Source organism: Agelaius phoeniceus, chromosome 5 (assembly GCF_051311805.1).
Source record: "Agelaius phoeniceus isolate bAgePho1 chromosome 5, bAgePho1.hap1, whole genome shotgun sequence".
Lineage (NCBI taxonomy): Eukaryota > Metazoa > Chordata > Aves > Passeriformes > Icteridae > Agelaius > Agelaius phoeniceus.
The window spans coordinates 51,791,529-51,804,268 of record NC_135269.1 but is presented as its reverse complement, the minus strand read 5'-3'; the positions used below and the strand labels follow the sequence as shown (position 1 = coordinate 51,804,268).

At 37.2% G+C, this 12,740-nt stretch overlaps 1 protein-coding gene across 1 annotated transcript in view; it reads left to right on the top strand.

The window, feature by feature from the left end:
* IQUB (IQ motif and ubiquitin domain containing) overlaps window positions 1-12,740 on the top strand; it is a 78,724-nt gene that overhangs the window by 59,664 nt on the left and 6,320 nt on the right. The window contains exons 7-8 of the mRNA XM_054632066.2: window positions 6,706-6,947; window positions 7,539-7,592. Of these exons, the coding sequence (XP_054488041.2) occupies window positions 6,706-6,947; window positions 7,539-7,592 (296 nt within the window). The remainder of the gene's footprint in view (window positions 1-6,705; window positions 6,948-7,538; window positions 7,593-12,740) is intronic.

The window sequence follows — 12,740 nt, the reverse complement described above, 5'->3', positions numbered from 1 at the left end:
TTGTCAAGAGAAAAGCATGGAAATCTTAAAAAAAAGCATGGATATTATTTCTAAGATCAGTTTTTTCTAGACTTTCTGATGTGGATTTCATTTATATATATACACCTTCCAGCTTCCATATCCTACTGTCAGAAGAATTATATGCATATTAAGTGCAAGAAAGCAGAGTAGAAATTAAAAACCTTTCAATAGATCTTCTGTGAAAAAATGCTTGTTTTAACTTCCCTATCAAAAGATCCATTTTGCTACATTTATTGGCCAGTTTTGCAGATTAGTCCTCCAAAGTCCTGCAGGATCCCAATATTAAGTAGAGAAAGGGAAAATTTTAAGGGTCTTCAGATTTTTAATTTCCCTGTGACTAGCCTACATCTGGGACAAACAGTGCTGGCAAGTCTCCCAGCACTGTGAGTAACACACTTTGGCTGCTGTCTGCATTTTTCAATTAAGTGACCCACCAGACCCCTGTGTAACCTCTGTCCAACTCTCACTGCATATCTGTTCCATTTTTTTGCAGCAGACACTCCTCCATCCTTTTTCACATCTCCCATAGCAACTCGAATTTTGCATATGGACATAAGAAAGGGGGAAAAGCAACCAGTTGGAAGTAGGTATTCCCCTAGCAGTCTAAAAATTATGCAAAATCTGTAGCTTCTTTTATCTCTGTGGCAGAATTGCCTGAAACAGGGCCCAAAATCTAATGCTCAGCCTGGGGACATTGGCATCAGCAAATAGCTCTTGAATGATACATCTGGTAGATTCCTTTCAGGAATAATTTTATTTTACAAGGCAAGTTCTTAATATATTTTTTCGCTCTTTTGTATATTGCTTGCAAAATCTGATTTACTAAAAAGGGGTAAGTGAGTTCTAACTCTTTTGAAGATGTTCAATACATTGTTTTCATTGAAGTAATTGTGTTTGGGTTATTTGTCCTAACTGAGATTTAAGGTGGCGAGAGAATTAAGTGTATTGGTCCTTCCAGCTGCTATTCCAGCTTATGTTCTGTTTTACTTTCTAAAATCAGGATATTTTTGTAGAAAAATACTGCTCTTTCTTACGGTAGATGAAAAAGTTTAGTATAAAAATCGATTGAAATTTGTGGCAAGAAAATAACAGGAAATATACATTTCTCCAGAAAATGGGGATTGCATTTACAGATGTTCTTGTATGTACCATACATTATCTGATTTTAAAGCCTTTCAAGTTGAATTGAATTGAAGTTTTCACAAGTGCTGCATCCCAACACCTTGCTCTGCTCTGGGTTCTGCTGCTCGCATGGTCCCTGCTAACTCTTGTCTCTGCACAGTGTTGGTGGCACAGAGTAGTTCCATTCTCTGTAAATGACAGTCAAGAGATCTTTTATCCATCCCAGGGCTGCTACAGGGCAGGCCTGTGAAGAAGCAGATCTAGCCATGAATGTGTGAGCTGATCCTGCAGATCGTGTTTATGCCTAGATGGATTTGTCCACTGAACTGAGCACTGTAGTAATTACTGAGGTTTTGTTGTCTCTTCTAGCAGAAGGTCTTGAAGTGCTTGCTCATGACTTGGTAATCTCCACAAGTCACAGCAGTTCTATCAATTATAAAAGAGAACATTATGTTTTACAGTGAGATCATTATCTCTTACTGTAGGACATGCATTTTGACTTTAACATTTGTGTCCCAGCCTTGTTTTTGTGAAAAACTCTGAGTGATGCAGAACGCCAGGCACAAGCTGAGTGTCACAGTTGCCAAGCCATTTGGCTTGCTGCTAGAAGTGTGCATGGTTCAAGAGGTGCATGGCTCTGCATATTCATCAGATACTAATGTGAGACATTAAGGTTGGTTATATGTGCAAGGCACTACAATGATCATAATCACTGTTAATAAATGAATGCACATTTCTGTGCATTCTTTTTTACCTGCTTCATCAGAGTAATAATAGAGATGGGAAATAGAGGTCAAGGATTCTTCTGGGAAAAATATCAATATGCTATTGAAATTTATTCTGGTGTCTTGTTTAGGCTTACAGTTGCAGTACAAATACATAAAATAGGGTTGGAAGGGATCCTAAAGGTCATCCAGTTCCAATCTCCATGCCATGAGCAGAGGCACCTTCAAGTAGACCAGGTTGCTCTAGGCCGTGTTCAACCTGGCCTTAAACACTTCCAGGTCTGAGGCAGCCACAAGTCAGCCTAGAGGGGAATTAAAAAACAAAATCCCAAAATGTTAGAAATAATAAAAATGTAGACAGTTAAAAGTTTCAGAAATAGAGATAATTGGTAACTCTGCTTAATGTTCTAGATTTTGACAGCTTAAAGCACTGTTATGTTACAGGCTTCCACTGACAGGTGAAAGAATGAAGTCCAATCAAATATATTTCTGTTTGCTGCATGTGTGATTTTGTAAACTTGACACCATAAAGAACATTTTTTCAGTTATGCAAAATTCTAATGCTTGCCTTTCAAATTGCTGACCTTTAGCAGTGAGATTGCCTGCATCACAGATTCGTGATACACTATCCTTCAAGAAAATTATGTATTAGCAGATATCGTGATGCTATCCATCGTGAGACCATGAGGCCATATCAAATAGAAAGCATGGAGGAAAACTGATCTGTTTGTGTGGGAAGGAATATTGAAACGATAATTTCAAAAAAGGGATTTGAAATGTGCTGATACTTGGCTGGGATGTTAATGCTGAGCAGCTTCTGATATGCCACAGCCAAACCCCAGAAAGAATCACGATCTGCCATTTTGCAGTACCCCTCTACTGAGCACATGGCAGCCTCCTAAGGTCATTTTTTTAAAGGATATCTTGCAAAAAAATTTTTTTGTTGATCCCCGTTAAGGCAAATGAAGAAAATGCAAGCACACAGTTCTTTTGGTATCCTGTGAAAAGAATTACAGTTGGTACATGATATGTAGGAGCAGTTCCATCTACCAAACCCCAAATCCAGTTCAGATAAAAGGTATTTGTCTTTGTGGTGTAATTTTAGCAGTTGCAGCACCTGCCCTTGGACCTTGTGCTTCATGATTTAGGGCATCATATGTGATCCAAAAAGATTCTTTGTCCTCAATTTTACAATGCATGTTGAACTTCTCTCTACATGCATTCCCTAAATATTTTCAGGTTATTTTCTTCATTTGTGCTATGCTGTGCAATGCTAATAAGCAATATCTGGCTCTAATACTGCACTTTTTTTTTTTAGTAGAAGCTGGGCTTCTTATATAGTTTTGCAATACTAACAACTGGATTAATCAGGTTATGACTAAAACTGGAAAAATTGCCATTTGCCATCCAAGTCAGGTATATACAGAGAACACACTGTAGTGCACAAAGTATTATGGATGTATAGGCTAAACTAAGATACAGCCTAAAAAGAGAAAGGGAATGGACCCTTCTGCCTACTAACCTTCCTCCTTGAAAGTACAGAAATATCCTTTCAATAAGAGCACCAATCCCACAGAGAGGATGTGGTCATAAATCTATGCTGTTAGAAATGAAAAGGAGCAGCAAGCACCACCAGGACAGTTTTCTTATTCTTGATGTGCACACTTTAATGTAGCAATAAGAAGTCAAAAAACAAAAGATTGAAACAGAAGACACAAGTGTCTGTTGAACTGATATTCAGAAATCCCATGTTGTAACCTGTGTAAAATGTCTGTTTCTGTTGTTCATTACCATTTGTCATTTCAGCAAATGAAATTTTCATTTTCACAGTATTTTGTGTGGTTTTCATATGTGTTTTCACCTGTTTGATTTATATTTGTTTTCAAGTGTAATTTCAAATGTATAAAATGGCCCCAAATCTTTTTTCTTGTCTCTAGCCACTCTGTGTTGGAAGAGCCAACAGAACTGTGGCAACAACAACAAAACAAGTAATTTTGTATGTAAGGTCTGTTTGCTTTGAAAAAGATTTGTATGTTGGTGTATCAAAATGTTCCCAGATCTGCTTCCTTTCTTGTTTTCAAGAGAAATTATTCTGAATCGAGAGGCTTGAAAGACAGATCAAAGGGAAGAAGTCTTTCAACCTATTGCAGGTTCAGTTAGTAATTACAACATTCCACTGAGGTCTAGGAAAAAAAAAACAAAGTTCTTTGTTTTTCTTTTCTGTACGTTATTTAATCAGGTCTTGCTGTTGTTCACTGCATGACTGGGATCAAAAATGCCATTGATAAATTCAGAGAATAAGTCAGTGATTCACACATCCCTCAGTTCAAGTTAGCTGAAGGAGAAGAGCACACTGAACAACAGAATTAAATATGGTGTAATGATTGGCAACACTTCCACCATGTACTGTTCCTAAGTAATCTAATTTGATTTACAGTATTTCAGCATAAATATAATCCATTTGTCAAGGAAATGTCTTGTAATTTATAGTTTAGCATGAAATATATGACATCTGAGAATGATTTTGATTTGGTAAGCTCATGTTTGTGCAGCAACAAAAGAAAATGTTCCTTAAACAGAGAAACAGGGACATAGTGGGGAAGCTCTCAGCTTCCCACTGCAGTTCCCTGGAAGGAGCAGCTTCTGTCCTCAGGTCTTCAGTGGGCCCCAGGCTGGGCTGTTTCAGAGATCCTCCTTCCAGCCTGAAGACTAAATTTTTAAATATCTCTGATTTCAAGCATGCTTAATTCACAGAATCACAGAATATCTGAGTTGGAAGCAGATTGAGGGATCCCATTAATGCTCATTTCCCCAAGTTTTGGCACACCATCTCATTGCTCTTCACTGGACAGCCTGGTTTTGTTCCTTTCCCCCTTCCAAACTCATTTAAAGCTTTGTCATCAAGCCCCAGTGGCTCCTGGGCTAGAGCTCTTCCCCTCTGAGACAGGTACATTCTGTCAGGTGTCACTGGACCACATGTTGAGTAAACTATCCCATGGTCAACAAGTGCAAAATTTTTCCATTGACACCAGCCTTGGAGCTGTGTATTGACCTGATAGATCTGCCTATGCCTATCAAACCAGTGAATTTCTTTGCCACTGAAAGCCCTTCTTTCCAGGCTTGCATTCTTTTGGGTCATATGCTTTCTGAGAGAGACAAGGGAATCTGTATTTAAGAGCCTCATGGCAAAGGACTGCTCAGAGAGCAATAGAAATAAAGCTTTAGTCTTATGATTATATTTTAATAGCTTTCCTTTTATTTTAAGGTACTTTGACCTAATCCCCAAAGTTATCCCAGTCACAGTATCCAATGTAGCATTGTTTTCAGCTCTTAGCAGGTGGTTTTTAAAGCCCTCTTTAGATGATACATGGGGCCCACATAGTAAAGTCAATAGTTAGACAGGATATAATTTAGACTTCAGCTTTTCCTCTCAATTTGAAATAAAATGATTACATTTCAGGAAAGTCTAAGGAAAGATTTAAAGTTTTATATCAAAAGTTGAATATTTTCTTTTGTTGTACCCTCTTCTTTTAAAGAACATGGTATTCATTTAAAATAATGCTTGTTCTGATGTATTTGAAAAGGCACTACTCTGAATTAAAAAGAAATTCATAAAGTATGCATGTATGGGAGGGGAAGACTGCATTCTTCACTGGAGCATTTAGTCAAAGGGTTTTAAAGCAGCCCTTTCTGCTTAATTGATATAATGAGGTACCTGCAAAGACAAGCTGTAAATAACAGATGGCCAATAGTGTTTACAGAGCAGCCGTTCAGGTGACAAAATCTTCTGGGGCTCCTCTCCACAGGGAGATGATAAAGTGATATTATAGTCTCTGTTTCAGACTGGAAAATCTGACTGTCATTAAACCTGTCGTTTTACACTGGTTACAACATTGGCTGTCTTTAAACCCATGAAAAGGAGTTCCAGGCAATAGCTCCACATAATTACAGTAATCCTTGTAACCTTTGTGATGCCTTTCATTTCTTGTACCCTAAAGTTATACAAGGGTAGAGGCCACTTGTAGCATACAAGGTTGTAAAGCTGACATGGGAATCAAAAATAGGTGGAATATTCCAGATATGAATAGAGTAAGAAGTGAGGAGTAAGATAAGAAGAGAATAAATTTGTTGTGTGGTAAAGTTGCTTTAACTGTTGATATCTGTGGGGCTGCTTTACCAAGGATGCCCTGGGCACCTTTTTTAAAAGCCTTACCTACTAAGCAGAATTCGTGGAAATATCCTAAATATTCATGCAAATATCCTAAATTCCTGGAAATATCCTAAAAACAGATGTGTCTCTTGTAGGCTGATGTTCACCCAAATGAGTGAAGGTCGTCTTTTTCCAGAAGCCATCAGAAAAGTTTAAAAATAAGCTTGCTGTAGCTTTTAGTAGACTGCTCTCATGCTTGTTAAAATGAAGACTGCAAAAACAGTTACTGTTACTTAAGGGGAGAGTGTCCCTGAACTAGCAAGTTGAACTTTTCTCATGATGTTATTGCAGGAAAAAAAAAGCTGATTTCTTTCAGTATTTTCTTCTGGGAAAAAAATTCTTCTGTCTGTTAGCACAAACGAATGCTACTATCTTAAAGCAACACTACCAACATTGTTTTACATTCATTTGCCTAGTATCAGTGGTGCTGATTTTCACATGAGGACAGCTGGCCTTGGGAGCCTCCTTAGTCTCCACACCACCGGTCAAGTAGACAGACAGTAACAACTATTGAGGTTGATTGAGGATTTAAGAGGAACAGGTGCTCATGGTACAGAATGGTGAAGTCTGTATTCAAGTGAAATGACTCTTACAAAGGGATGAATTGTTAATGTGTTGTTATTCCAGATTTCTAGAAGAACTGATGTGGTGGCAGAATTAAGACGACAATTAATGGCTGCTGAGGAAGAAGAAAGTTCATCATATCCTCCTCTGAATGTAACCATTGGAAATGATACATGCATCCTTTTTTATGCTAGTAATTTCAGCCTCAAAGCCAACAATTCAGTTTTAATAGATTTGACAAACGCAACATTTTTAGCACAGAACGTGGATATTTCTGCCTCTGAGTGCACAGACAGCAACACAACGTGAGTAGCATAAGAAATTTCATCTCATAATACATGCAATTCAGAAAAATTTCAGAAATATTATGTCAAATCAGTGCTATTTTAATCGTTTTCTTCTAAAGCATCCAAAACATAAAAAAGAAATTTATTCTTAGAAGAAAGAAGTTAAAACAAGACCACAAAAACTGTTCAGATGAGGCCTATTATTTTCACAATTTTTTTCTTCTCATGTTCCCCACTTCCTTGTTTTGTTTGTACTTGGTCCAAACAGGTTTCCCTGTGCCTGGTCTCACAATCACAAAAATCTCCACTGGCATTAATGAGACTATAATTTCATTCCCTCAAAGGGGAGTATTGCCAGTTACGAGGTAGTAACTCAGCTACAAGTACATTAATGAAACATGATCTCTGTTTTCCTTTACTTTGAAGCACCTGCTCTTGGGTAAATAAAACCCTAGAAATATTTAGTCATATTTTTCTATGTACTGAACCTTTGCTATATGACTTTTGTAATTGCCTACTGATTTACAATATATCCCTCAAATTGAAATGTCACAATGATCTAATTAAAGCTGACTACTCTAACATTAAAAATCTGTTTCTTATTCTTAGACTGTCATTAAAATACACAAGACCAGTGAATGGAATCAGCAGCCTAGAGATAAGGTAACTTAGGATTTATTTTAAATAGACCTTTACTTTTGTGGTTTACAATGCCTGTTAAGGAACTAGGAACAAAAAAAGGGGAGAAGTTAAATGAAAATATTTTTTACTTTATTATTTGCTTTCTCTTCTGAGGAGTCATGATGGAGGAAAACAACAGTACAGTCTTTATACTGGAAATATATTATTATTCTCAGGTAAAGTTCTGAAAAAATATTGTAGGCAAACATCCATACCATAAGGTACTGGTATATGCAGCTTCCTGTATTACTAATAGGATTGTTCCACAGTCCTCTCAGGTAAATCTGACTGTGATTTGAAAAACTTTGAGGGGTTGAAGTCTACCTGCATGGCCAGGGCTGTATTGAGTCTTAATGTGGATTTCCAGTGCACTCTGTTAGTGCTAGCTTGTGGTTAATGAGGGGTGCAAAAAGTTTTAAAGTCTTTACTCCATGCATGGTGACAAGACCACATCTCTTCTACTGTGGCAAGAGAGACATTCTGTGTTAAGGTAAAAGGATCCCAAAAGAACTTGTCTTAAGGAGAGTCAGTGATGTGTTTGGAGTGGTATTCAGAGTGCATAGAGACACTTGTATTCAGTGTTAGAGATCATGACAGGTGGCAAAAGACCAGACATGTATCTCCCTTCTCCCTCAACCAGCTAGAGCTTTGTAAGAGAACATACTGTACAGATCAGATTGCTGTTAGTACAGTATTTTTACTTTTTTGACTATTGAAATTAGCTGTGTATAGGATCCTTGGGACTTGTCCTAGGTGATGGTGTCAAGCATGCCTTGGTCTGTCATATAAATTATCAAAGAGACACGTATTTCCTTAAACACCATGGGGAATTAAAAAATATTTTCCTTGGATGCCATTTAAAAGGTACTGATCTCAAACCAAGATTCTACCCAAGCTGTGTTTTTCCTTTTACTACAAGTCCCTGAATATCATTTTCACTGGTGCTGCCCCGATGCTCTTCTGTCTGCTCTTTAGTGCTCCTCTCCCACTCTGATAGAGACAGGCCCTCCAAAACACTGCTCATTCTTCATCTTGGCACATCCTAGCACAAGTCTTAGCTGGTCTGCTGTAATCTCTTTCTGTATGAATGAGTGTGGTTGTTTCCTACATTTGTCCTGAATATGGCTACCCTCAGCATATAATCTTTTCTAGTAAAATTACAGTTCCAAAAAAATAGTACAAATCACAATACATCCTATAGAGCATGACACTGTGCTTCAAAACTAGTTCACAGCTGGATCTTAAAGGTGTTGTTTCCTTTAGTAGTCAACAGGCTTCACTTAACTGTACAATGGCAAGTTTCAAACCTTGAGATATTACTATAGAAACAAAATCCTTTGGCAGTTGAAACATTTATCTTAGATTTTTTTTTTCTGCAGCTGGCAGAAGATCAAATGTGATGTTAGTGCACACATGGATTTAGTGAAGATTATTTAGAATTATGTTTAGTAATCTGTTTGTTAAAAATTTTTCATTTTAATTAATTATTGGATGAAAAATTTAATGCAGTTATGAATCTGAGTTGCATCTGGAGAGAAGAAATTTGGAGCAATTCTGCAGACAAACTGTAATTTAAACGAAAATGCCAGTACAAAAGGTGAATGGTTCATGTTTTCTTTCTTTTTCAGGAAACAAATTTATATCCTTTGAGCCTGTTACAGTAGAGGCAGAAATAGTCACAAAGTCTTTCTTGACCTGTGCCTCTGCTTGAACACATTATAGCTAAATACTAAAATGCATAAACAGCCCTTGAAGCTGGAATAAGAAACTCAGGGTCTACAATAGGTGAGGACTTGAAAAGAGAGCTCAGGTAAGGTCCTGGATGTTTTCATGCCAAGTAAATAAGAGTAGCACAGGCTGGCTGTGTTTTGCAGGAGAATTTGATTTATTCCATTGGGCCATGTGTGATCCAGGTTTTTAATAGACCTTCAGGGCAAATAAACACAAATATGTCTAAATTGATCAATTTTTATTTATGACACAGGTGCTAGAAATATAAAATGGAATAGAGGAAGAATGCAGGGAGTAGCTTCCAGGGTAATCATTTCTTGGACCTTCACTATGCCTTGGCCTATATGTGGGAGATAGAGACTGACTGTCTCTGTACTGGTTTTTTTCCCCTATCCCCATAACTTATTAAGCTGTCTTCATCTTGACCCACAAGTTTCCTCATTTTTGCTCTTTCTATTCTCCCTTCTGTCCTGTTGAACATGGGGAGTGAGCAAACAGCTGAATGTGTGCTTGGCTGCTGGCTGGTATCAACCCATAACACCTCTGAGCCTTTATAAATTAACAATAATTCTAATGACTCACTTGATTATTTTTAGTTTTCTGCTGGATTGTCACTTGATGGGACAATGCTGTCATTTTAGGCCTCTGTCAGCTACCATAATATAGCAGTGCATGCTGTATAATGCAAATAATAAGACCCATGGAACAGAACCAGAACAAGCCATTGACTTTTTTCATGATTCGCTAACACTTTATTCACCTTGTGTATCTCAGCATGTCTCTTGTCAGAGCTTCTAAAATCCATGGAGATATGTTGCAACCTCTGTTTTCCCCTCTGGTTCATTTTGATTTGATTTCTTTTTCAAGATTACACCTTGCTAAGATCATGGTCTGCCTAACAAACAGGATATAAGCCAGGCAGAGAGGTGGAAGGAACAGAGCTGAGAGCCATGACTGCCCTTTTTGCCTCTGTAAAGGCCTTTTACTAAGTGTAGGATAGCATTTCTTGAAAGTGACTCCAGAGAGGACCATGTTCAAGTAGCTCAGTTTATTCTTCAATAAGGTAGGTTCTAACTTCAGCAGCATGAGCAGGATCCAGAGGCTGCCCCCCTTATCAACACCAGTCTATGCCCAGTCAGAGCTGGTCACATCCCACCTCCACTGACAGCTGCACTGCTGCTGCATCCTGTGCACACACACACACAGCTGGCACCTCCCTCTCACTCTCTCTAGCAAGAGCCAGTCTCACTCATCCTCCTGCACTTGCACTGGGAGATGAGCTGTAAGGGAGTGCCTGTAGAGTGTTATTGTGATAGTGTTAGGAAAGCAAGCTACTGCTGCAGCAGGAGTGGGAGCAGTGGGCAGTAGTCCTTTGCTGGAAGAAGCAAGATCTCAGTTCTCTCATAAACTGATCCAACTGTTCAAGCACTTGTCTGTCATTTTCTCTGGGAAAGTGTCAAAGTGAATGGGAGTGCACAACATTAGTATTCCAAACTTGCATTGATACATACTTGACTGCTCTTGTTGCTCCATGTATAGAACAGAACAGAGCTGACCCAAAAAACGTGTTTTAAAGTCTTTTGCTTAACAGTTGTCTTTCTCTTTGAATATTTGAAACAGTAATTCTAGCTACCTTCCGCTTCAGAAATACCTCTGCTTGTAATGATTAGCCACATGAGACACAATCAGTGGTGCTGGCATTCAGAGTTCGTACAGTTATCTGGCACAAAAAATTCCATGACCAGGAATTTTTTGTGCCACCATACATAAAGTACATAATGTACATAATTGTCTCTAATGTTTAACACAAACGTAACATTTCCTTAAGAAGCCAAGGTACTTTCAGTTCTGCAGATAAAACCTTTGTTCTCTCTCTGCTCTGTATGATTAATTTGCTATAATGTGCTCTATTTTACTATCTACTCATTTGAGAAAATGTTAAACTAAATTAAGTAATTCTACAGCTTTTTGTTGTTTGAATGCCTTTTTTTCTTACAATTTCATGAACTATATTTACATCCATTATCAGTTAAGTGTGTGCTTGTTGGAGGCTATTCACTGTTAGTTTGGAAAAATGCTAAGGACAACAGCCTTCATTACTAAGTTAACTGTGATCAAGTAGTTAACCAATTAGAATGTTAATTCTCATAAATCTGCAAGTAACACAACATTTTAGTCTTTGGTGTAATATGAAGAGACAGCATTCCTTCAAAGTCATTTTAGACTGTACTCACATGCATGGCCTTATAAAACTGTTCATAAGGTCAGTTTAAAAGGAATTTCCTTCTTTACCACTTTTCTCATCTTATGAGCAAAAGTACAGACCACACCCAGCCTCTGTGGTTGTCATAAACATTTGAGTCATCTTCTCTGTGTTTATAACTGGCTTTCAGCTAGTTATAAACACAGTACAGTGCTAATATAGTGCCTATAGCATTGCTACTGGGGCAATTTTGTTCAGATTGTACTGTACATCAGGAAAAGGTTCCTTTCTTCTAGCAATAATTTAATTTTGTAACTGTATAAGAATAGAACATTTTCTATATATATATCTACAAATGTGGACTGGATAGAATTTTTTTTTTCTTTTTCACTGATGCTTGCAGAATGCCATAAGACAAAACATCCTTTTGTCACTTCAATGACACTGCATTCTGGAATTCCTTTTGAGCATTTTGAAACTCTTGATATTTCTGAACTTACCTGAATCAAAAGCCACTGATTATTAATAAATATTTTTTAAAAGCATCATTTGTGCTTAGATTCTATGCTGTGTGGATGACACAATATTGAAAGTAACTAATTTGAACAAACAAGCAATATTCTACAGAGAGAATATGTTCTCTATGTACATATACCCTACAGAACATAAAAAAGTTTATATTGTGCCTCTTTTAAGATGACTATACTTTTTTTTTGAACCAATCATAATTGCATCTAAGTTATTACATCAAATTTTAAAGTGAACATACAGTGTCACTCATTATGGATAAACATATTAGAATGTTTCATTTTGTAGAAAGTCTTATTTATTGATAAATAAATTTCTCTTCTAAATCTTTTGTGGTTGCCAATAATCAAAAGAAATCATCAGCAAACTATGTAGAAATACTCATGCATAAACCAAGTAGGGTTAAAGTATCAAACAATGTACAGTAAGGGTAAAGGTTTATAATTTCCTTATTAAATAGCTTGAATGCCTAAAAGTAACTTATAAAAACTGATAAAGAGTAGCAAATAGTCCTGATCTGTAAAGGATCAGAATGTACTTCTGGATGTCTGGATGTTCTCAGTTATGTCTGCTGGGAGCTGTTCAGACTGCATTGGTAGTAACATAAATTACATCATTATAAACTGCTGCAATACTACACATACACAGATGCTTTCAAAATTATAAAA